The sequence below is a fragment of the Phalacrocorax carbo genome, chromosome 5 (assembly GCF_963921805.1).
Source record: "Phalacrocorax carbo chromosome 5, bPhaCar2.1, whole genome shotgun sequence".
Lineage (NCBI taxonomy): Eukaryota > Metazoa > Chordata > Aves > Suliformes > Phalacrocoracidae > Phalacrocorax > Phalacrocorax carbo.
In genome coordinates this window covers 55,432,894-55,458,499 of record NC_087517.1, presented here as the reverse complement: position 1 = coordinate 55,458,499, position 25,606 = coordinate 55,432,894, and the positions used below count along the sequence as shown (strand labels likewise).

Below are 25,606 nucleotides of genomic sequence, written 5' to 3'. Positions count from 1 at the left end.
GCTTCAAACTAGAGTTGCTCCAAGCAAAGTCCCCTTTATTCATCTCTGCTTTTCAAGGGTCCCCTCCACCAACAGTCAGTCCCCAAAACCAAAGACGAGCCGCAGCTCACTTGCTCCAGTGCAGGCTGGCTTGAACTATCAGCGGTGTAAGCTCAGCTGGCTGATAAGAGGTGGTAGGGGCTGTAGCTTCAGGATGAGGGTATGGCTCTGTACAACTGTAACTTCTAAACAGAAGACCATTTCATTTCACAGTGCCTTCACCTTACCCATGTGAGATGAAAACATGCATATCAAGAATAGGAAACAGCAATTTCCCAACTCTTCTGCAGAGAATAAATTCTTACTCTTTATTGACAGCCAAGTTCATTGAAATCATCAACACAAACTCCCTTTAGACAGCAAATTTGAACAAATGCTTGCCATTATATTAGCTATATGACCATTCTGACAGAAAATTAAAAAAAACCAAACCACAAAACAAACCTCTAAAAGGAAGGTTATGATTTATTGTAAAAAAAAAACCCCAAAAGCTCCAACCCTCACTCCAGGTTAACCAAGTGTACAAAAACCCCACAGAAGTTAAGACTGCTGTGTAAACAAAATACACAGAGCAAATTAAGTGGAACCGTTACATACAGAGACAAGCTAGCCAACTTCCTCTAAGGAGGGTAACGAGTACTCAGCTACAGCTGTACTACAGTCACACACTGTATGAAATGGAGTTAGTTAAGCGCAACAGCCACTGAGGTAGCAGCATGTTCATTTGGCAGGTAAGAGAACAAGGACCAACATCATCTGTTTTGTGTAACCTCACCCCACACTGCAGCTGCCTGGCTCCTATTCCAAGTCTTACCGTAAGAGCATGGGTGTTTCTGATAGAAGCATCTGTGCTGTTTCCAATATCAAAAATCTAAACCCCAAAAGATTTGAGTTTTCTTTGGTAGCAGTAGTTCTGTACTGGCTTTTCCACAAGCAACACTGAACTGATGAAAGCCTGCCACTAATTGTCCCCCTGTAACTTCAGTTCCTCTAGCAAAGTAACCAACTCTCTCCAGAGGGAAGTCTTGCAATTGACAGAGTCAGACTGCACCTCTCAGAAGTCTCAAAGTTGTATTAGTAAGTCCTACTTTGATGAAAATAAAAGCATTATTTTGCAGCGCTACAAATGCTACAAGATGCTTTATAAAGAAATACTTGCAAGTCATTTAATGACAAAATTATGGATTTTAATAAAATTTAGTTCCAATGTGTGCTTTAATTTTTTGTTTAAATGAGTTTGCGAAAATCAGATATTGACCAGACACTGTGGCCTTCTGCTAAAAATGTGAGAGGCTAACAGTGAAAAGGGCTGAAGCTAGAGGCCTAAAAAGAAAACTGTTCAAAAATGTATTGAGTGCAGAAGAGTACAGGTACAAAGCATAGTTCTGTAAATGAGAAATAAAATACAAGGGATTTGATGAATATTCATACCATAGCAGATATTTAAAAAGACTTCTTGACAGCATCCATCTAAAAATACTTACCTAAACCTTCAGTTTGGAAAAAGATTATTAAAATAAGACATGTGGTCTTCTTGCTTTCCAAAATGCCAAAATTCATTGTGGAATTACCAAAGTCTACCTAGACTTTAGTAAAGACTTTGACACCGTTTCCCACAGCATTCTCCTGGAGAAACTGGCTGTTCATAGCTTGGACAGATGTGCTGTTCTCTGGGTAAAAAACAGGCTGGATGGCCGGGCCCAAAGAGTTGTGGTGAACAAACTCCAGTTAGTGGCCAGTCACAAGCAGTGTTTCCCAGGGCTCAGTGTTGGGGCCAGTTCTGTTTAATATCTTTATCAATGATCTGGACGAGGGGATCAAGTGCAACCTCCATCAGTTTGCAGACAATACCAAGTTGGGTGGGAGCGCTGATCTGCTCGAGGGTAGGAGGGCTCTGCAGAGGGACCTGGGCAGGCTGGATCAATGGGCCGAGGCCAATTGTAAGAGGTTTAACAAGGCCAAGTGCTGGGTCTTGCACTTGGGTCACAACAACCCCATGCAACGCTACAGGCTTGGGGAAGAGTGGCTGGAAAGCTGCCCAGTGGAGGAGGACCTGGGGGTGCTGGCCAACAGCTGGCTGAGCATGAGCCAGCAGTGTGCCCAGGTGGCCAAGACAACCAACAGCATCCTGGCCAACAGCATCAGGAATAGTGTGGCCAGCAGGAGCAGGGAAGTGATTGTCCCCCTGTACTCAGCACTGGTGAGGCCACACCTCGAGTACCGTGTGCAGTTTTGGGCCCGAGTACAAGAAAGACATTGAGGTGCTGGAGCGTGTCCAGAGAAGGGCAACAAAGCTGGTGAATGGTCTGGAGAGCAAGTCTGATGAGGAGCAGCTGAGGGAGCTGGGGTTGTTGAGCCTGGAGAAGAGGAGGCTGAGGGGAGACCTTAACACTCTCTACATCTACCTGAAAGGAGGCCGTAGTGAGGTGGGTGTCATTCTCTTCTCCCAAGTAACTAGCATTAGGACAAGAGGAAACAGCCTCAAGTTGCACCAGGGGAGGTTTAGATTGGACATTGGGAAAAAAAAATCTTCACTGAAAGGGTTATCAAGGACTGGAACAGGCTGCCCGGGGAAGTGGCTGAGTGACCATCCCTGGAGGTGTTTAAAAACTGTGTAGATGTGATGCTTAGGGCCATGGCTTAGTGGTGGACTTGGCACCATTAACGGTTGGACTTGGTGATCTTAAAGGTCTTTTCTAACCTAAATGGTTCTATGATTCTAATTTCACTGTCCTGGGGTTTGTTGGAATATCACAACTGATGTCTATGTTGTGATATGTTGCAGAAATAGATACGGGTAATTTAGAAATACCATGCTTATAGTTTAACAGTGTGCTCATGTAACAAGTTCTTCTGTTAATCAGCGTTCTTAACCATTAATCCACTCCTGAAAAATATTTCCCTCCCATTTTAAGACTTGACTCAGTTAATGTATTTCAAATGGGCAAGACCAATCCATACAATTTAACAGGAAAAAAAAATAGTATCATAACAAGCACTTCTACAGTAACTTTGAAAAGTCAGTGTCATTTACAGGAAAATTAAACAAGCCCAGGCTTATATATTTCTGAGGAATGGCTTCTCAAACAAAGAACAAGTACACCATCATTTCATACTTAGGGGCCCAATATCCTTAACACTTAAGTCATATAGATTCAAAAAACAAATTCAGGAATTTTCATCTCAAATCTCTGAGCTTAATTTCAAGATAAGTACTGGATTGAATTGACTGAACTTCTAGAGTCCAAAATTCACCTCCAAAGGAATAAGAACCATCAACAGTTCCCAGTCAGGCACCTGCCAGATGGAGACTGACTCAATATAAGTGGACTTTTAGACAGGAGTTAATTTCTTTAAGAGCCTGTTAAGTTTAAGAGGCACTTTAATATGCAATCATTACAGTAAAAAATGTTCCCAAAGTTTTCCAAGTTGTTTTCTATGCTTGCTGAGACCACAAAAACCGGTCACACCTTTCCAACATGGACTGAATCAGCGCTCTGCAATTGAAGCAAAGGGGAAGGGGAAAAAAACAAACAAATCATCAAATAGTAAAAAAAGCTAACAACAGAATGAACAACAGAGTTTTGGTTTGCTTTTTAAAGAAAAGTTTGTAAAAAGTGTGACAGTGTTTCAGAAGGAACATCATGACATCACCATGCATGCCTTCTCTGGAAAGGATAGGCAAGGTCAGAGTCTGTGCAGGACTCAGCAAGACGTATCTCCTTCAGAGAATCTCCTTCACATACTTCTTTAACATATGATTTCCTATTTCCTCATTCTCCATTTTAAAATGCCTATATTGCACAATACATAGCTCTTAAATAATAGAAAAGCTTTCAGCTGAGTTTAAAATCCGAGGTAAAAATGTGAAGTATTCTATCTTTTTGTTAACTGGCAAGAAAGTTTAAAGCACGAAGAAGATCCAAAATGAATAGGGTGCATACACTGATCTTCTGGTGATGCGTCATCTTACCTTTGCCTTTTCTCAGCAACTTTCAGTATCTCACAGACACCATTAAATCTCTCAGAGAACTCTAGTGCCAAGCCACACTCCTGCAAGAGAGGCAAGGCACGATTTGGGCCAATGGCCTTTGCCAGTAAGAGAGCTGTATTTTCCACAGTGATGCAATCTGGGCAGCTCGGGCTGCCATTGCTGACAGCACTCCCATTCTTTGGGCCGTGGTGGTGAACTGTGCTGTGATTTTGTGCAAGATGCAGAAGAAACTTCCATTCTTCTATGGTCTCTGGAATGGAACCTACATGTAAAATGAGTTTGTTACATTATTTGTAAAACAAGGATTATTCTAAGCCTACTATTTTAAATATATCTGTACTTAAAAGGGAAGATAGCTATCTGTTTGTGAAGGTTTAAGAAAACCAAGCGTTATCAAGCAGCAGATTGTCCACAGAGGTGCACTGCCTTGACTGACTCAGTGTAAAGATCCAGCGGTGAGCTACACACAAAGCTTCACAATAGTTCAGTATTTAGGGCTTGGGATTAAGTCAAGAGACAAAGAATTCTTTTGTCCATTTTAGGGCTACTGGGAATTTTCTTCTAAGTTCTACCATGTGATACAATGCTTTGCCTGTAACTCTGCATGTCTGCATGTGTAGTGGGGGGAGTTTTGTGCTGTGCAGGGAGGCTAGCTATTCCTCTATCTACAACACTAAGTTTAGCTTTTACTTCCAACTAACAAGCAACTCTACATTCTAGAACTCTGAAGCACTTTCTAGCACAATTGATTTCACATAGCAGAGTGTGAAGATAAAAGAGAGTAACGCCCATTATGTGTTTCAAATATGCTGCACTACACACAGTGCTACCAGAACACTTCAAGAAATAAAAGTTCAACTCGACTTCGGAAAAACTGAATCAGTATACAGTAAGGGCAGTTCCTATATTACAGAAGTATGTTTACACAGCTTAAGACTCACTAACCATCTTCTCCATTCAACAGGCTCAAATCATCCAAATGAGCAATATTAGTAAAGGCTTCTATTCTTCTATCCAGCTCCAGACAGAGAAAAAGATATCCAGGCCAAAATCTTGAATAAGAGAGTAAAGATTTCCAGGAATCAAATGCTCAGTCTAAAGTCAACAATAATTAAATGCTCATTTAAATACCAGTGAAGACAGAAGCAGTGGAATTTCCTGAATGCCAGAAATCACTGCAGAGTGGGGACATGGGGAACACCCCTTAGCCAAAGGGGGTATTTGGTACATTAAACTGGACACTTGATGTTCATCCTCAAAACAGGAAAGGTTTTTAAATAAAACCTGTCCAAGTAAGGAGCAGATGAGTGGTTTTCATTTGTATCTTTCTAGGGTCAGAATACCAACTAAACAAGTATCAAGAATTACCAAGTTTTCTTCTTACCCATGTGATTTACAGATGTCAGCCATCTTCTCCTTTGTAACAAAATCAGCTGGGAGTTTAATCAAAAGTAGAATAAGCTGACTGTAGCCCCAAGTAAACAAATGCGATCGTGGCCTAGAAGATGAGAAATTCAGTTTTACGGCATTAATGGTTTCCTTCAGAACATTGTGTTCTCTCTGCAAGGCAGGCAGGTATATGAAAAGAGAGAAGGAAGAAAAGAATGAAACACTGCGTAGGCTCAGTAGAGCAGTCACACTGAAAAGGATTACAGATAAAGTTATTTCATCCTTTGGTTGCTTCTGCTGAACTCCACAATATGCAAAATGCTTGAAGGATTCAGTAACACCCAAACTGTCATACAAAATATAAGCCAAAAGCCTGCAGACCTGTTAAAGCTTTCTGCTGCACTCAGGACCTTGGGTGAACCCTAACTTTACCTGGGATTTCCTTCTGCATCCACTGTATTTGCTCTTTGTGGTGCATCATGAGAAACTGCCAGGCGCAACCAATCCAGGCGTACAGATTCAGGCTGCAGAAGAGACCTAAGGAGAGGTGACCTAGAAAACAAGACGCAGAGAAGAAAACCTACCAGTTTTAAATATACTAGATATGGAGAAGTAGAGATTGTGTGCAAAAAAAAAACCAAAACAAAAGCCAAAATATAGGTGTAAAATTAAATACAGAGAAGCCTAGAATGATCTATATTTCTAGAAAACTGAGGGGACCACAGAAAACCACCAAGTTTGTAGGTGGGGTTCCCCAGCTGCTTCTTTTTTTTGTTTTGTTTTAAATGCTGTCTAACCTTGGTATACTGAACTGCAGGCACAGGAACAAAAATAGTCAATTCCATTGGAAATATTATTTAGAAAAAGCCTAATAAAATTATTATCTAATCTAACAAAAACACTCTCACAGTCTCAGAGGCCAACTAAAACCGGCAGAATGAATTAGAATCTAACGCTAAAGAACACCAAGCATATAGATGCAGAAACAGTAAAAGCAGCCCCCCAAACACCAAAACACCCCACATGGCTACATGATATAGAATCTTCTTCATGTGTCTGTTCTCTATATTCCCTTTACCTTTTATCCTCCGGCTTTGATTTCACCAGACTATCTAAGTATGCTAAAAAGTGAGCTGGATCATTCCTGCAAAGCTGTTTGATATCAGAAGGTAAAATTGAGGGGTGGAATTTGATCAAGGGCCGAAGAGCTGTTTCCCCAAATTTTTCATAAAGCCTGGAGAGAGAGAATAAAAACTATTTTCAGTACCAAACAACAAAATTATCATTTTTGCAAGATCTCTTGCAAGTTTAAGACAGTACTGAAAGGTGATCTCTTTTAAAAGATTCCCAGAAAGCTTCATGAAATGTTAAGTAAACCAATTCCTGCTAGCAAGTTAACACTGCAGAAGAGAAAAAAAAAAAACAAACTTGGCTACAAACCTTTGAGCGTGTACCAGCAACAGCGGGCTATCATCCCATGGCCCCAGGTCATGCAGCTGCTTTAGTATTTTCAACATATCTTCATTTTCCATTGCTAAAGCCACTGGACTGTGGCAAGTTAGTTCTGAAATAAATCAGCACACAAGTTACAAGATATAGGCAAGTGGTTTTTTTTTTCCCCCCCCCTAAACACACACTCAGCTGCTGTTAAGTGTAAGGATAAAAGCTACCACTACTTTCACAGAACTCTCTAGCTAACAGTAGTAACAAGTGAAGAAATCCTACTTGTTCATTTCATAGAAATCAACAACACTAATCTCCACTTACAGCAAATTAAATTATAAAATGATTCAATTAAGGCATGGAATAGTATTGTTGATATATTTTACTTTTCTTTAGACTTCTGAGGAGACAACTTTTCTCTCATGTGAAAAAGAGATAGCCCACTGCAAGACACGGCTTGCTGAATATAATGCAGATCTGCATCAGTTTTAATACATTACAATGTACTTCTATTAATAAATAAAAATGTCAGCTTGGACACTGACTTCACAGAATGCAGAATTCAACATGAACCTTGATCCTGACAAAATGCAAGTATTAATCTACAGGCACAAGTGCAGTCCAGCTGAGGACAAACTGGGAATGCATGCATCACTTTGACATCTGAGGCTCTCGGAATCCAAATAGTGAACAGATTCCCAGAAACCCAAATACCAGATACCAATCATCAAAACAAGATTCTGTTGTTTGATTACTCTCTGTTGACGCCAATCAACGTTAAGACTTTAATTAACTCTTAAACGCATAAAGCATAAGCTGAATGCAGAGAACAGATGAAGTTCTGTGTTCCAATACAATCAGGAAGACTTGGTTCAATAAGGCTAAAGAGGCATCAAAGAGATCAGAAAGGATTTCTGTGGAAAAAGGAAGTCTGATGTGATCACAAGCCACTCATCTGCATGGAACCATCTATTCCATCCAGCTTTGTTCCACATAAACCACATTTCTCTACAAGTCAAGTCTTTCCTTTCCAGTGCAAATACTGAAGCCCCTCCCCTAGCTTTTGCCTTGTTTCTACAGACATATGATTCTAATTAAGATGCTTTTGCTCTTTGAAGCACATATATTTGTTTTTAAATAGATTTGGTCTGTAATCACTAGTGTTCAACCAACAAGCTCAATATAAATTAAAAGGTTCAGAATTGCAAAGCAGGGGGAGGAGAGGAATAGTCTTTCCAAGAAGCCAGCAGTTCTTTGTAAGTTTGCCTTTGGGGGAAAAAAAAGAAAAAATACACCCAAGAAAACAACCCAAAACCAGAACGAAAACTCCCCCACACCAGCTATCCTCCCCCTCCCACACTACAACTGCAGAAAGAAAATTTGCAGACACAAATGGGAGTGTCTCCCAAGTTTTTTCTTTTCCTCCCAGTCTGACTTTCAAGTTTACTAGTAATAAACTTTTCATTCATTACCTTTCAATCCTGCGATGTATGTTTCCCATACATTAGGACTGGTTGCATACATAGTTATAATAGACTGCTTTACTCTTTTTAAATCCAGAAGAAAGAAGTAGCTTCGCATAAACCTACAAGCCAAGGTCCATGAAGCTGCTAGTGGCAGACTTCCATCAGAGCTTTCCTCTGCCTCACCACTTCCACAAGAAAATACATGCAGCTCAAAACACAGTGTTGTCAACTCAAAGAGATCTTTCTGAAGATCCGGTTCTATGACACATGGAGGAGATACTTGAAGGCAGCCATCCAAAGGTCCCTTCAAATCAGTACTATTTTCACATGTGGTTTTGCTTGCACAGGTTTCATCTGTATTTTCCTTTTCAGTGCAGTCTTCCAAGATACTGCTGTGCTCTCTGTCTGCTGGGTCTCCCTTGGCTGGATCCAGTTCCAGGTTTTCCTCCAGGACTGCCCTCTCTTCTTCAGCACACGCAATCTTGCTTTTTATAGGGGAAGCAGAATGCTCTTTGCTGCCAAACTTTTCTTCTAGATAGATAAGCCATTCTTGTAAAACCCTTCTCATACACTGTGGTTCTAACAAAACCAGGGGATCCTGGAGTTTGGCTCTGTAGCATAAAAAAAGAAGTCTGCTAAGTTGCTTGACAGTTTTAAGATGCCACAAGTGAAGTATATTTTTGTGTAACTCAAAGTATATTCTTAAACTTGACTTACAGTCAGTTGTTGGGTTTTTTTGGGTTTTGAGTGCATCAAACAGAATTTAGGCTACTTAGGCTGCCTACATTTGATGGTAGTACATTCTGAGTTCCTCAAGATTTCTTTCAGAATGGGGTTTGTTTGGTTTTTTTTTTTTAAAACTATGCTGGTAGTTAGGACAAAAGAATAATGCTAGAGTAACCTAAATAAGCTTTTAGTGGGTTCTGCTTGGTTTTAAATAGGGGAAACAAATCATTAACCAAATGAGATTCAGATTATGTTAATAGATGTTTACACTATTACTCTTACATTTATGTAGCCAATTAAAAACCCCCAATTTTAAAAAAATCAAACATTTTTCTGCCAAAGCCCAATATATCTGTATGCTAAAAAGTTTCCCTGCTTACATAGCTTCTGCTGTTGCAGTTTTGAGATCTCTTAGAGGGTCCTCCTCTGGAAGCTGGCAGCTCTCTGGTTCTAACCTAGAAAAACACATTAATTTGTCTTATCTGAAGTATTATCTTTAGTAATTTAAGTGAAGAATTCCTCACAAACTTTCTCAAATTTAAAAATACAAAGCTTTCATTTTGAAAGAAGGAACAGCTCAACACACATTATGGATGAATTAGGCATGAAGAGCAACTGATCATACTATTTTTGTGGCCTTCATAATGGCTTCTACTCCAACAATGGTAGATTTCTAAAGGTACGAAATAAAAAAATCAGTATTGTGCCACTGTACAAACGTTAGTGCAAAATGATAAGTTGCAAATCATTGGAATGGGAAATAATTTAATGGTTGTCTAGTTAGTACATAGCTAAAGAAGCTCAAAGTTTATAGCTACTTTTATTTAAAAAGAAAAAAAAAGAAAAAAGTTTTTAGGAAGATTAAAGTCTTTACTCGCCACTCAGAAAGGACAGGAAATGAACTGTTGGACTTATGTCCATCACTGTAACAAGCACTACAGATCAGAAATTCTCATGTAGTGTAATACACTATGTTCTGGCTCTTCAGTTTATTACAGCACTGTGGAGACTGCATGCTCCACCACCCAGAAGAGTTCATTGCCTAATCAGCTTCTCAGAAAGAAATCAGGGAGAACCAGTGAAATGCACCATAGTAATGAAAGCAGTCAGAAAAACATAACATTGAGCTCATTTTTCTACTTGAAATGGTGGTTTTTCCTTTAGGTTGCTTATAATACATGATTTTGCACTCACTCTTTCTCTTCCTGGGGAGATGCTACCAGATTAACAGTCAACTCCTGCAGCTGCTCATCATCCTTTGCTTCTTGCCTCCCTCTAGTATCAGGACTTATATGAAGTGTGCCAATCTTTTCAGTAGTTTTGCGTACAAAGCTGGAAACACTAGGAGTCAGAAGTTCAAACATTCAGAATCGGAAGTCCAAAACTGAACAAATCAAGCACTTTCCATTCAAACCATGATTTCAGAAAACTTTATAGTGTGAAGAACTCTTGAGAAAAGGATGGGAGCAGCAATGAGCAACAAGAACAAAACTCACAAAAAGGCTGCTCAGAATTCATACTTTAGCCATGGTCTATACTGACAGCACAGAATAAAAACCTTAAGACTTGGGGGGTTTTGCTGCTAGAGAAGCAGGATCACATACTAACATTAGCGCTTAGATTTTGACATATACTTGTATGCAAATAAATGTAGACTGGCTACATTGCATTTTAAAGCTTATAAACAGAAAGCATCATTCGGAAATGATGTCCCTCTTGGTGATAAGAAAAAGTTTTACAATACTTCAAATTAATTCTTCAGATTACAAAGTTCACTACAAATGTTCTTTCGCATCATCAGTCCCTACTCCTTCAGGTATTTTATTCAAGAGAAAGCCCAGTGAATGTACCAAACCCCAATTATTTCTACCACTGCCATGAAGAGAACTATATCATCAAGAGTTGAACAGAAAAATCAGCTTCTTGCTTTCTGGCCATGAACTGCTTTAAGAGCATCAAGGAGAAACAAAAAAAAAAGCAATCCTTTTACTTGCTTGCCAGAGAATATGGCATCTTTTACTATACCGAGCTAAGTACCAAGGTATAGCAAAAGTTGAAGGTTGCTGCAGAAGGGAGAAAGGATTCAAATGTAGCAAAACAATTGGACTTTAATGTATAGAAGGATTAAAGGTAAACTTATAAAAATTAAATAAAATACTATCATATTTATGGTTAATTATAAATTGAATATAGTGAATACTTGAAAATTTAGTTTTCATTATTAGTAGAAACACTTATTACTAATAAAGTCCTAAAAACCGCTTACAGTTTAGAAAGAATTAAAGAACATTGCATGTACTTCTGAAGGTTATTCCAAGATCCTCACACTGTTGATATCAGATACAAATTTTTGTTGCAGGATATAATTCACATACCTAAATGATGAAGGGAGGGCTACACAATTTTTCAGATCATCATTATGGGCCAGCAACATTTTAGCTAAGACACTAACATACATCTTTTTTTCAAATTTTTAAGGTATGTATTTAACACTCTCTCCTTTATATTTGTCCCTCCATTTTTTTTTAAAGTGAGTTTTAAAACAGCAATTTGATTTCTGCATAAAACTGACGCTACCATATTTACTTGCACCAGGTATAAGCTACCGTTATTCCATAAACACTTGGGGAACTGATTAGATTCACTGAGAAGTGATGGTGGGGGAGATGGCAGACCACGTGGTATACTTTGCAAGTGTGTTTCAGCAATATCTAACACGCTTGGAATATCTTAATGTTTGTCCCCAGGCAACATAGGAAGCCTTCACTCATTCTTCAGAAATCTAAGTACCAGAAAAGCAAAATCCCAAAACAATATTCATTAAGTTTGCTTTGAATACAAACCACAACCACAGTTTACAGGGTAATGTTAAATATTCTTAGCCATTTCAAAGCTGACGTTGAGATCTTGGCTCCACTGAAGTTAACAGCAGCCCTTCATATCGTATCTTCATTAGAGTCAAGATGATGAAAGCTTTAAACTGTCTAGTAAACTTGACTGCATCTCCAGTGCTTCAATTCGGATGTCATATTTTTGCAGAACAGAATATGGACTAAACCAGACAATGCTACAGATTCGGAGGACAGAAAAGGGAAAGATGTAATGGATGAGTGAACCTGCTGCAAGTTTTACCTTTCTTTGACAGCTTGGAGAGAGACGAGAGGAGATGGGGAACGAAATGACAAAGGAATACTGAATGGGAGAAATGTCTCATTCCGGTCAGCCTCAACCGTCACAGATGCATGAGATACATTGTCTAACAAATGGAATTGAAACAAAGAGTCATGAAACAGTGGCCTGGCAAAAATGGAACAGTGAAACAAACTGCAAGTCACTAATTCATTAATGGATAACCTGAATGGGATATTTGCATACTTAGCATTCAAGAACATGGGGAGCCAGAAAAGTGCTATTTGGTTTAGGGGGCCATTTTATTATTGACTTTGAAGCTGGTAGGTCTGCTGTGCTAACAGTCTTTTAGATCTATAACAGGCAAATGATGATCAACAACTTCTTCTAAAAGTAGACTTGCAGTCCATTTAGGGGACAAAATCTTGATTTAATCCACTGACAGTAACTTAAACATCTAGGAGAATTAAGTATTGTGGCATACAACAATTCACATTGCATCATTTCCTAAAACCTAAATCTCTTAAGAACATACAGAGACGCATAAGCCATGGTTAAGGTATAGATCATCCTTTTATTTGAATGGACTTCAAAAACATAATTGAACCCATATCTTTCTGGCTTTTCATAAGAATCACAGGAAATAAGGAATTACCATTTCCTTTTCACTCTTACATCCCTAGCAGTATCTACAATATGTTTTGATTAATCAGTTCCTGGTACACATGCTGTATCTTTAAGTGATGTAAATAAGAAAATAAGGATCCTTTTACATAAGGGTAACACTGCATTTCGCAACAGCCAGCACTATCTGCACTGTTGAGAGGAAAAGATGCCATGCCGTTACAGACATTCTACCATTGGAATCCACAATCCCTAGACAGAACCTAAAGTCACAAATTATTTTAAGATGGCTTGTAAATAAGGCTGCTTTTGTTCATTATGCAGATTAGAAACCTAAAAACTTGTGACGACTTACGTAAATGTGAACAGGGAAACACTAAGTCCATTTCTCTTAATTACCAAATTAAGTGCACATGCTTCAAGCAGCATCTAGAACTCTCCTAGTTTGAAATAATCAGAAAATTTGTTATCTCTTGTCGAACAGATAGAACTCTTCTACATTCTGACATTCAAAAACTATGCCCCTTCATTTCAGAGTTTTAATACCAGAAATGATACACATCCTTCCAAGTTTTCTCACCAGTTGTATTTACAGTGATGTAGGGAAAGAGGCAAATGTAAACATACACGCTACAAAGAGCGCATAGCTTTGTCAGCAGGATAACACTAACAAGTAGGGGAGTAAATACTAATTCCAACACTTTCCCTCCTCATTGCAGTTTTCTCCCAAAGCAGAACCCAAATCCTTTCCATCCTCAAACTCTCCGCAAAAGCTGAGGAGCAGCTTTTTTTATTGGAAAGCTTCTCTACCACACCTGGAACTAAGCCAGCTCCTCATCATCCTGGGTTTCTGCATCCCCTCCCAATCCCAACCAGAAGAGACAACAAGAGCCATTACTGTCTCACTCTAGCTTTCACCCAGTAACAGATATTTGTTGGGATATTAAAAAAGCTCCCTGGATGGTGTAAATGTTAGCTAATAAGAATTATATCATCCCTATGCCAATGTATATGCATGTAAGAGATGTTCCCCTTTACAAATTAAACCCTGCAAGAAAGTTAATAACACTGACAGTAAGCCTACTGTTTCCCCTGAAGAAATATAGAGTCAGAGACAAGATTAAGAAATTATTTCCTGAAACTAATATTACTGGAAGGATAGCATCAGCAAACAAACCTCATTTGAAGCTCAATTAACACTGGCATAGTCAGCTGAGAGAACATTAATGCTGAATTGCACAGGGCGGGGGCAGAAATTTGAGTGAAGACCTAGCTTGGTAAAAGCCCTTTAGTTTTGTTTCTCTGGGTTGTGTTTGTTTGAAAGCTTGGATTTCTGTGGAGCCAGCATTTCACCCCAATGTTTCAAGGAGGAGTTTGACTGGAAGGTGGGATGACTGTGTTCCCACTGATCAAATTAGGGGATTGAATCATGGATAACTTGACAGTGGAAAATAAGAACACAAAGCCAACCCAAGCAAATTCTTGTAGAATAAAAAGAAATAATATATTTTCATTAAGAAATATTACCAAGTTCTACTTGCTCATCTTCCTGGTGTGCAGGAAATTCTTTAAGTCTCTCATCTTCTGAGAACGTTTGACTGTGGAGAGAACATGAATCTTCATCTGACTGACTGCCTCTTCGACTGATAACACGATATATTCCAGAGTCTAAGACACTGAAGCTTTCCTGTCAGACAAGGGAGAGAAGTTAGACTTGCAAGTTGTACTTCCTTGTCAAAATTCCTGCAGTGAACTCAACCAACCATACCCACACAAATAACCCCACAGCACTTCATAATTCACTGTCTGGAAAAGGCCTACATAAGAAGACATTTTTGACATATCCAGAATGGAAAAGCACACACATGTCAATAAGCATGCAGCCCAGTGATTTTAAAGATGTATATGCAATTGTTCTGCAGGCTGCTTTCCTAAAAGCAACTGGTGTACTTAGTACAAGACAAAAATCACCTCCGCTTTAGTCCTTCATCCCAGACTGTCACTTCAGCCCTTTGTACCTGTGTACTCCAGAGTCTGTATTCTTTTTGCTGGCTAAGCATACCCAGCTAGCATGATTACGGACTCTGAAAAACTACCTAGTTTCAGGGCGCACATACATTCTTTTACTCATGGTCAGTCTATGTAGTGTACTTTCCCATCTGCTAATGGAAAAAAACTTGTCCACCACATCAAGATGGAATTTACATTACTTTGTTTTAAACTTTACTTTTTAAACACTGTTAAGAGTGAAAGCAGCAACAGATATTGTATTAACTATGAAATATTTGCCCTTTCTTGAAAAGCTGCTGGGAAGCCAAGATAATGCCGAGTGGCTGTATGTATAAAAGAGTACTAGAAATACGCTTTGTTGTTTTTTCCTTAGAGCTTTCTGCTTAAGCTTCCTAGAGTGAGCCGATTTTGTAAATAGTGCTATGATAGTTCTGAGCATTCAGACCTTCAATTTTCACCACAAAAAACAAGAGCTACAATCAAGATGACCTTTACTGAAGCATGTTAAGACACTAAACTCAGCTATGGAGAAAGTCTTTCATAACAACCTTTGTCCCCATCTCAAGCATTAGACACAAAATAACGTGGAAAAAAAAAGGCAGAGGTCTAAGAGCTTAAAGAATACAAGTAGTAGTATTTAATTCCTCTCTACTCCACCTAGTTTTAAAAAGTAGCATTATCAGCTACAGTAGACATCGTAAACATAAAAGCCTCATCTTCAAAGTGAGCAATGAGGTGATTTTATGCCATAAAGAAAAAATCTGCAGGTAACATTTTTAACACTACCAATACGCTTACATGAGATGAAATACTGCTCCTTCTACTGCTGCATGCAGAATCTAGAGGTTCCAACTTTGAAATTAGATCTTCCAGCCGCGTAATGAGATCCTGTTGGGTTGAGGCATCCAGCTGAGTCTTCAAGTGCTCCAGCTTGTCTAGAGGCAAATTTTTTCTTGCCTAAAAGTACAGAGGGAAAGAGATTATTATTTCTAATGCACATGTGAAAAGCAAAAGGTACCACATATGAGGCTAATTTTCATCCTAAAAGTACAATGTTCAGAAGACTTTTAAAAAACTCCGAGACTATGAATCTCAGAAAATTATGGAACTTAATAGAAGAGGGGGACAGGAAACAGAGTGAAGTTGCATTGCACATTTACAGAGAGATATTTTACTTACTCTGCAAGAAATGATTGAATTTTGGAAGAGGCAACAGACCCTGGCAGCAAGTGTCCAGAACCCTCTTCTTATTAGACGCTCTATGCAGCGGTCTACCAGCAGAAGGGAGAGGTGCACAACTTTTCCATTTGTATGCAGACAGAACAACTCACTTTTGTAAACTGCAATATCCTGAATATCTGCAAAACCAGATGCACAGAAATATCTAAAGGACTGAAAACCTTAATCTACATTCCTTTCTGTTCCTGAAAGAAGGTGAAAACATATTTCCCATCTGACTGCATATGCATGCAAAAGCCTAATAAGCTGTAGCACAAGTGACGTGGGGAAAACAAACACTGAAGAGTGCTAAGCTAGCACCTAACAACTATAAAGCATGGTTAAAGTATCAAAACTTTCCAGAGTTACATTTCCAGAAAGTATTCAAAAAGTACACTTAAAGTTACTGAAAAGTGTCGTTTTCCTCTGAAAGGGGATGAAAAAGTTAGGACTGATAAAGATGGGAAATAAATACATCATTGTTAGCTTTGAAACGGAAAACACTTGCTAGTAGAAACACACTTTGGCCTTTCAGCAGTTTTCAAATGAAAGTTACGCTCTATGCAAACGCTCCATGACAAAGGCATTAGAAACTTAACACCAAAAGGGGGGGAGAGAAAGGGAGGGAAAAGACTGACTGACAAATGACTAACCGTTTTAGGACTATATGTAAAACCGTACACACAAAACCATTTATGAGGCCTCACTCATCTGCCAAATAAGTACCCTCCCTGGCTCCAATTTAGACAGGTGTTAGAAAAAACAGGTTTTAAGCTTTCAGCTGCCAGATTCATCTTCACAGGACACCTGACAATAACCCTGAATGAACAGAAATGAGGAAAGGATACTGCAGGTTTCACCTCACTAACACTGCTGGTTATTACCTCTCACTATTTGGTTACTGTATTTTAAGATTCACTGTACACTACGTTTTTTTTCCTCAAGCATGTTTTCAGAAGTATGGAGGGAGGGGTTGGCTGGAGGAGGTGGGGAGATGGTAAATATTCAAGGATATTGACAGATAACAAGGAAAACCAGTTTTCTGATCAGTGTTCTGCAGTCCAGTTGCACAAATTGAGCTTGGAAAGGTTCCATGTTAGGGAAGGACTTCAGAAGTGACAAACAGAACAGACAATATTAAAAAGCAAAGATTCTTAGTTTACCTTTTACTTCACTCCAGAGTAAAACTTGAACACTTTGGGGAAGAAAAATATAAATGCCTCTCTCTGTCCAGGTCATCACACAGTGCTCACTGCAAGCAAAGCAGAGGTTAATGGTGCAACAGTTGATTGTGGTAATCACTGAAAAATATGTGGGGATGGCATTGGCTTAAGTACAGCAAGTGAGAAGTGAGTTGTTTAGCATGATACTTAGAAAATTCTTATGCAAGAAGATGAAGCTGGTAATATAAATTAGGAGAATATACAACTTTATTTTTAAGTCTAATTTATCAACAGGAAGCTATGCTGACAAATACTCACGTCAAATACAGTAGCTTGGGGAAAGATAAAGATTGTGGACAGCAGCTGGAACTAGTATAGTGAGGATCCAGTCTGTAAAGTAAAATTAGTACCCATTACAAGCATAACCTCAAAAATATCACTTCCTTAATATAATATTCTTAAGCCTGGAAATACAAGGCTGGCTTAAATAAACAGTCTTATGACAGCAGCATTCATTGCAGTAGTCACCTGGACATACCTAAAGAATCAAGCCTTTGGTATTTTTGATAGCACAGATACTGGTTTCTATTATTTGAGAAGAATGTATTAAGATGACAGCTAGGATTAATGCTTAACTGCACTAGGAGGTTATTTAATCTTCTCCATATTAAGGCAGTTCTTTTTAGTTAATCTAGAAATCCTAAGCAAGTTTATCGCCAATAACACTCATGCTTCTACCTGAGAGTAACAACAGGGAGAGGCGGTGATGAGAGCAGCTGCTTGAACTGATGTGTGCTTTGCACTTCCCCATCAAAGTTCACCTCCCACATCCTTGAGCCAGGTCGAGCGCAATATATTAATGGCTGCTGATTCCCACTGTTTTTTCCAACAGGGAAGAAACACGCTCCAAATTCTCCATCTCTCTCTTTGTTACCAATTTTCCAGAACTTCTCTCTAGTGGAAGAAACATACATGTTAAGGCAGCATTAATAAAGGCTCTAATTAATTTTATGTTGTTCTTGAAGAATAAAAATACTAAATCCCAGTTGCTGAACTGGGTTTGGTGCTTAAAAAAAATCTGTAATGAATATTATAAAGCCTGCATAAAGTTTATAAAAGACAGGGTGCAGAAATATTTATTAGTTTAAACAAATGTTCAAGTCATTAAGGGTTTGGGGTTTTTTTCAGCAGAACCAGTCAGTCAACCTGGTGATGTTGGGAAGGTGATGGTGCAAATGATCCCAGAAACCATTACCAATCACATGAAAGATAAGAAGATCATTATGAATAGTCAGCATGGATTTACGAAGGGGAAATCACGTTTATAGCCCTCTACAACAGAATGACTGGCTTGACAGATAAGAGAAGAGCAGTGGATGTTGTTTATCTTGACTTCACTAAGGGTTTTGACACCACCTCCCCTAACATCTTCACAGACAAACTGAGGAAGCGTGGGCTAGATAACAGACATGGAGAAACACAGAAGTCCTGCACTGGGGAGGAATAACCCCAGGCACCAGGACAGGCCAGCTGGCTGGAAAGCAGTGTCAAGAGGGGCCTGGGGTCCTGGTGAACAACAAGCTGACCATGAGCCAGCAATGCCCCCTTTTGGCAAAGAAGGCCAAAAGCCTCCTAGGCTGCATCAGGAAGAGTGCTGCCAGCAGGTCAAGGTTGGTGATCCTTCCCCTCTTCTTGGCACTGGTGAGATATCTGGACTCCTAGGTCCAGTTCCAGGCTCCCCAGTACAAGAGAGACACAGACAAGACACAAGACACAAACAAGTCCAGCGATGGGCCACAAAGATGACTAAGGGATTGCAGCACCTGTCTTACAAGAAGAGGCTGAGAACACTGGGCTGATGAGCCTGGGACAGAGAAGGCTCAAGGAACTCATCTGATCCTGTGTGTATAAAAATACCTGATGAGGGAGTGAAGAAGGCAGAGCCAGACCACCCTCAGTGGTGCCCAGTGAAAGGGACAAGAGGCAACGGGCACAAATGGAAATACAGGAAATTCCATTTTAATATTAAAAAAAGCTGTTATTGTGAGGGTGGTGAACCACTGAAAAAGGCTGCCCAGAGACCTTGTGGAGTCTCCATCCCTGGAGATGCTCAAAACCTAATGGGACACAAACCTGCACAATCTACTCCACCCAACTCTGCTATGAGCAAGAGATTGGACTAGATGATCTCCAGACATCACTTCAGAAACTGTGTGACTCTGTAAAGTCCAATATCATACAAGTAAAACATAACTTGCCTTTCAGTATCACACAAGTAAGTGCGTGTAAGTGAAGATATGAGCAGTCTTCCATCCAAATAATCAAGCTGAACAACCCGAGAATCTACGGTCGTTATAATCTGAACAGGAAACATCACAAAAGTAGCAGCAGCCTACAGTTAAAAAGAAAAAAAGAAAGAAAACATACAGGGCCTCAGTTCAAAGTAAAGACTATTTCATTAGGGTAAAAATCACAAAATTCAGAACAGACTCATGCATGCTACAAATACACAGCATAAGACAAAGCAGTTCCTTTCTTCTCCCTGCCTTACAAACACAAGGCTTCAATGCTTAGAGACATAAAAGTCTAAATCCTCCTTTTCCCCAAAACCATTACTGAATGTTTAAGGGGAAAAAAAAAGTATCCCTGTAGCATCCTGCCATTTCTTTATAAAGATTGTGGTTTTTCTAACATTAAGAGGGGCTCTTATTCTTTCTCTTGTAAGCTTTGCGCTTTTGTCAGTTCTCTCCCATGGGTGCTTTCAGCCAGCAAACAGCTTTATGGAGACAGACCTGAGGGACTGCTTGGTTGAAAAAAAAAAAACCCAACCAAAACCCAAAAAACAACTTCCATTGGATTTAGGTGGTTTACATAAACTCACTTTCTCTTTTACCCTGTAGCAAATTACCCAAACACATTTATTATACCAGTGTCTGTTTCCATGGGTGGCAGAACAAAGTCATAGACAAGACTTCCAATTCATAAGAAACTACTGGGAACTGCACTCAAATTTTCTAGTGGACAGTCGCCATTTTTGACAGCTTAAAGCTGTTTTCTTTTTTAGGAATGTGTCAATTCCCTACTTCAAATAAAGTGCATTACATGAGAGATTCATCAGTCTGACTCCTTTAACAGACATGAGCAGACACATTTTATGGGCCTTGCCCTTCTCTCCTCTCCTTTTCCCTCTCTTTCCACACTTGAATTTGTTTGCTTTCATTAAATCCAATAGTCTTGCTACTGTTAAGTCAGTTTTCCATCAAATAGAGAGGATGCAGATGAACACACCTACTTCCAGGCTGTGCTCCTTCTTACAGATCAAAAGGAGAAGGAAATGACCTAGTAATGGTAAAATTTAAAGAACACTCAAGGGCTAGAAATCAGGCTGGTATCATTAATCAGCGTGCCCGTTGCACACAATGTAATGGATGTAAGCTTGATATCCACCTACCATTTATTTTAACTAATCCATGTCTTCAAGAGTATCCAGAGAGAACCAAGCAAAATCAGAGTCTGGGATTGCCCTTTCTCAGACCAACAGCTGAGCTGAGGACTAGAACACCCAGCTGAACCTGTAGTTGGAGTCTAAGGAATCCAACAGACTCAGGAACACCAAGACTCTGGGTGAACACTTGCAAATTCCGAGAGGATGAAGCTTGACTCATATTTAATTCTGTGCATTTGAAAGCATTTTTACATTGTGTTACTAAAATAGCTAAATGAGGGGATCGGGGAAGTTCACAGATTAGGATTTCTACTGTTGTCTCAAGACTGGTTCTTCATCCCAACGGTCAAAGTTACCAGAGCTTCATCAGCTGACAGGTTTCCTCTGTTCTACTTTACTAAAACAAAGAAGAAGGTTCCACACATCATGCCCTGGGAACCTCTATCCCAATCAAAGCATGAGACATATTACCTTCCCTTGTTTCGATGTGTTAATCTTGATGGCTGATACTTTTCCCACATGATCTCCTACAAAAACACGAAGGGCAGCTGTATCCCAGCACAGAGCTGTGACTTTTCTGCCCTTATGCTCAGAGGAAACATAAATCCGTTCTGGCTTCCCACGACGTTCCTGATTCAGTTCCCAGACTACTACAAGACCTTGGCTACAACAATTAAAATAGAAAATACCATTTGAGAATAAGTATTCTAATGATTTATTATTGACAAAGATTCGTTATTCCAAAGAAATAGAAAATCTAAGCAAAGCAGTACATCTCAGAGATACTTGTCTTTGAGGTTGCGTGCTTTCAAGAAGTGTCACATTCTTAATTCTGAAGAAGCATAAGTGCCTTCCTTGCACTATGGTGTATCAGCAGCTTTGGAATGCTACTCTAATATTGGCTGGAATTGCCAGGAAGGATGCAGAAAAATAAGGATTAAAATCCAGTAAAAATGGATTTTAAGCAATGTAAGTTGTACTAACTACCAATCTTCCTCTGCCAAGTTGAAGAAGGTATTTCTTTTGATGCTGAAAGCTCTTGGGGAGACATTTATCATCATAACTTCACATGCATTAACTCTCCCACAGATGCTCTGTTAAAGAAATAATACTTACTCTGGAACAATTATTCCAGAAAAAAGTAGTTAAGCAAGCTGTCTGCGCAGGGAATTATCCTGTAGGGGCCTCTACCAGTTAATTCCCTGACCCCTCCAAGTTCTCAGCAGATGTCCAATTCAGAAACTTAGAAGCTACTTAAAAATATTTAGCTGGAATTTAGGCTTGTAAGTACAGCACTCACCTGGTGGCAACAGCAACATAGTCTTCATCGTGTGAACAACAGGCAACCCGGGAAATGGCACCTTCCTGAAAGCAAGTATGGGACTCAGTGCAGGTAAAAGTTGTTCTTGTAGTGGTAAAGGCAGTACAAAACTTTTATCTCTAAAATATAAACCACATTCATGTCAACAGCTGATACCACTTTGTTGTGATGTGGGTTTTTTTGTTTGGATCTTTTTTTTTTTGCAAACACTGAGTTTACTCTAAAAAGATGCAGCTGACAGCAACATGACAGCATCAAGAGAAACAACTGCAGTTCTTTCTCTAATTTGGAAAACACAGAAAGCAGTCTCCTGTCCTCACACCTATGGAAGTTGTTTTGCCAGAACTAAGAGAGATGCTCCCAACCTTAAAGAAATGGCTGCATTCATGGTTTGGTGGGAGCAACAGTGGCTCCCAGCAAATAGCATCTGGCTGTAGAAACAGCATTCCCTATTCCATGACCTCTTTCAGCAAAAGCAAGCCAGCCTATCTTTGCTTATCCAGGTGGTTCATAGTTTGGACACCCAAGCATTGGTAGCTATCTACATGTGAGGTGCCCCGGGTTCATATTCAACGTTTTTTTCCAATTCTTAAAAATCCAGTTGACTTCATCGCTGCTGCTAAAAGAAAGAATTTGAAAAACAAAGGTCTGACCCTCTCAAGTAATTTCTTCCACACCACGTGAAACCTATTACACCACACACTCTGGGGATACACTCCGGTACTACAACCTTTTTTAAATGGAGCAGTCCAAAACTTCACCTTATTTGGTCAATTCAGCAAGCTGAAAAAGCCTGCTGACTCTTAATAAAAATCAATTTGAAACAATGTCTCCTTCCCATTATGGAATTCTTTACCCTTACCTTATGAGTGAGAAAGAGCCTTTGCTTCCAACCATCTTTCTGTATAAGGTTCAGTCCTCCTCCTGAACTGCCTAGAGCCAGCCATCTCTTTGACACAGCTATACACGTGCACTGAAGGAATAAAAATCATAATGTACGACATGGCTGCCAGTAAGTACTAATAACACTATATTTTTCTTGCATCAATATGTTATTTTTTAAATGCTTCATTGTTCGCCAGCTGCGTGTGCCACTCCTGAAACACTGGCAGCAGTCTCAAAGATATTAGACTAGCACCCTCTGCAATTGGAGCAAACAGTAGAAGACCGCAGCCATGTAAGGCTGTATTGTTCACCCCATAGATGCATTAAGAAAACACACACAGAGAGTAATAAGATCCTTCACTGCTACTTCTTCCCGAAGTGTCACCCCCACAGAAGCTAGCATGCCCACAACTCAAAAAGAATGCAATTCATCCTGTGGGCCAAGCAGATAATAAACCAAATAAGGGCATTATGTGAAGGGGGGGGAACCAAACAACCCCACACACAACCGAAAAACAAAAACATCAAACACCACAAACTCACCTTCAGACGACTAGAATCCAGCCTGAGCGCAGAAAGCAATGGATCCAAACACTCAAACTCTGCCAACACATGGTTGTAAGAGTCTGGAATTATTGACACAGAGGCCATTGATGTACAGGACTAGCACTATTCATTCATGGGTGTGTCACAGCTTCAGCTTTTAGCTATACCTGACAAAAATAAAAGTAAGTTCTTGATTCGTTCACTTTTTAGCATTACATCTGTTTTTCTGTGTTTAAAGAAACACAGAATGTCTTCCCGTTTCACTTTGCCGAAAAGGCCCAAGGGCTGCAAAATTAGATCCCTGCTTCCTTTATGAGAAGTTTTTGTTGACGTTCATTTCAGAAAGCTTAATCTGTCAGATACTGACCTTGGAAATACTTAAATTGCAGCTGTAAGATACATTTACATCTACCTGTAAACCAAGTGCTGTCTACCTATGGAAAAGCCTTGTTTTATGGTAAAGTGCACTTCCTCCCCACAACACGCACCCTTGATTTTAAACTCATTTTCTCAAGGAAAATATTTAGCACTGGCATTTTATACCTACATCTTCTCCCGCAAAACTAAATTTAATGAGTATTATCCTCAGCTGACAACAAGTTTAGAATTACCTGCATTTGTGCATTTTCGATACAGCTATACATAAACATGTATAAGCTATCCTTTCTAGAGTACCTCCCTTCCAGCATACAAGATAGATAACATAGAGTGGTAACCAAGCAATAAATAGTTACCAAAGATGCAACCTCTTATGTTTTTCCTAAACAGGACACACTTTGAAAAAATCTCTTGTTGAGGGATTTTTGAAGTTTAGACCTCTTTGTTGCTTTAAAAAAAAAAACCTTGCTACACTTCACACTCAAGCCTTTGAATGTCTAAATAATGTTTGGTATGCAATCCCAAAAATTAAATAACCCCCTCCCAGAAATACTAGCATATGAAACCTTACATTTCCTTATAAGAAAAGGGAACACTTATTCTCACAAGGCAGTAGGAAAAGGGAAGATACGTAACCAAGGAGACCGAAAATTATTTAATCAAAATTCTCAGAAACATTTAAAAAAATCTTAAATTATGGGATTTGTGAACGACTCCAGCTAGTGTTAAAGACTAGAACATCTATAATAACTTAAAAAAGGGCTGTTTCGCTCTGGATTAGAGTATTCAGTCCAAAAAGACACCCTAACACCGGTTTTACACACTCTGTCGTAAGGAAGCTCACAAATCACCTCGATCAGGCAAAGCCAGCCTAAGATTTTTAAATCCTTCCTTGGAATTCTGCTCTCGGAAACCTACAACCGCTCCGGCGCCTCACCTACCTCTGAGCACACTCTGCCCGTTTGCCAGCCTCCAGCTTGAGAAAAGAACTACAAACCCGCCTTACTTACTCTCAAAGCACACGGAGTAAAGCAAAGCGTCCCAGAAGCTCCCAAGGACCCCAAACCACTTCAGCGGTAGCTACTCGGCCGCGGAAAGCGGGCGGGCTGGGGAGGCTGCTGCGCAGCCACGCCCCGCAGGCCGAACCCCCGGACAGCGGCGCCGGCACCGGGGAACGAACGCCTCCCGCCGCGGCACTGCGCTTCCCCGGTACCGGTGTGAGGCAAGGCCCCCACCGGCGCTCGGGGAGCAAAAGCCGCCGGCAGCCGGAAAGCGGGACCCGGGAAGCCACGGGGAGGAGGGGGGGGTGTACGTGTGTGGAACAGCAGTGACTCCCGAGGGCCGGGCCGGGCCGAGCCAGCCTCTCCCTCCTGCAGGTACCAAGCCCCCGGCCGCCGGCAGCAGCGGCACCCAAGCCCCATCCCAAGAAGCGGTAGGGCCGGGAGACACCGCTCGCTCACCCTTCCTCGCTCGTTCCAACGGCCGCCCCTGAGCGGTACCGACCCCGGCAACGCCGCACGTGACCCGCGGAGGGGCGGGGTGAGGCCATGCACCCACCCCTCGCGTTGCGTCACGCCGTGCGCGCCCGCGCGGGAAGGAAACCGCATCACGTGCACCCGCCCGCCCTGACCACGTGACGCTGACGCGAGGCGCCCCCTCCCGCCGCGGAGCCGTTGCCGAGGGGAGGCCCCTCCCCCGCAGCGCGGTGGCGGCGGCGCCGACCTGGGAGCGGAGCGGAGCGGCCGGGGCTGATGGCGGGGGACGAGCAGGCCCCACGGGGCCGGGTGACGGCGGGGAACGCGGAGGGCTGGGCGCGGCGGGGGGAGGGGC

At 40.6% G+C, this 25,606-nt stretch overlaps 1 protein-coding gene across 4 annotated transcripts; it reads right to left on the bottom strand.

Moving 5' to 3' along the window:
• Positions 1 to 2,947: 2,947 nt before the first annotated feature.
• HPS5 (HPS5 biogenesis of lysosomal organelles complex 2 subunit 2) lies at positions 2,948 to 25,605 on the bottom strand. 4 transcript variants are annotated; one of them, XM_064452579.1, is made up of 23 exons: positions 25,499 to 25,601; positions 23,396 to 23,565; positions 22,830 to 22,940; positions 21,947 to 22,011; positions 21,118 to 21,310; positions 19,456 to 19,593; positions 17,940 to 18,151; positions 17,520 to 17,591; positions 17,202 to 17,290; positions 16,000 to 16,178; positions 15,619 to 15,777; positions 14,338 to 14,497; positions 12,190 to 12,313; positions 10,252 to 10,398; positions 9,438 to 9,512; positions 8,338 to 8,942; positions 6,863 to 6,986; positions 6,501 to 6,656; positions 5,855 to 5,974; positions 5,418 to 5,531; positions 4,979 to 5,085; positions 4,013 to 4,295; positions 2,948 to 3,536 (listed from the first exon to the last, which is right to left on the bottom strand). In XM_064452579.1, exons 2-23 carry the CDS (start codon positions 23,501 to 23,503, stop codon positions 3,476 to 3,478), a joined length of 3,402 nt encoding a protein of 1,133 aa, XP_064308649.1. In that variant the 5' UTR covers positions 23,504 to 23,565; positions 25,499 to 25,601; the 3' UTR covers positions 2,948 to 3,475. The 4 variants fall into 4 exon arrangements, 3 of the variants coding, with proteins under 3 accessions (XP_064308649.1, XP_064308650.1, XP_064308651.1); XM_064452580.1 differs by lacking the exon at positions 25,499 to 25,601 and adding an exon at positions 24,718 to 24,739; XR_010373120.1 differs by lacking the exon at positions 4,979 to 5,085 and having other exon boundaries at positions 25,499 to 25,604.
• Position 25,606: the final 1 nt, after the last annotated feature.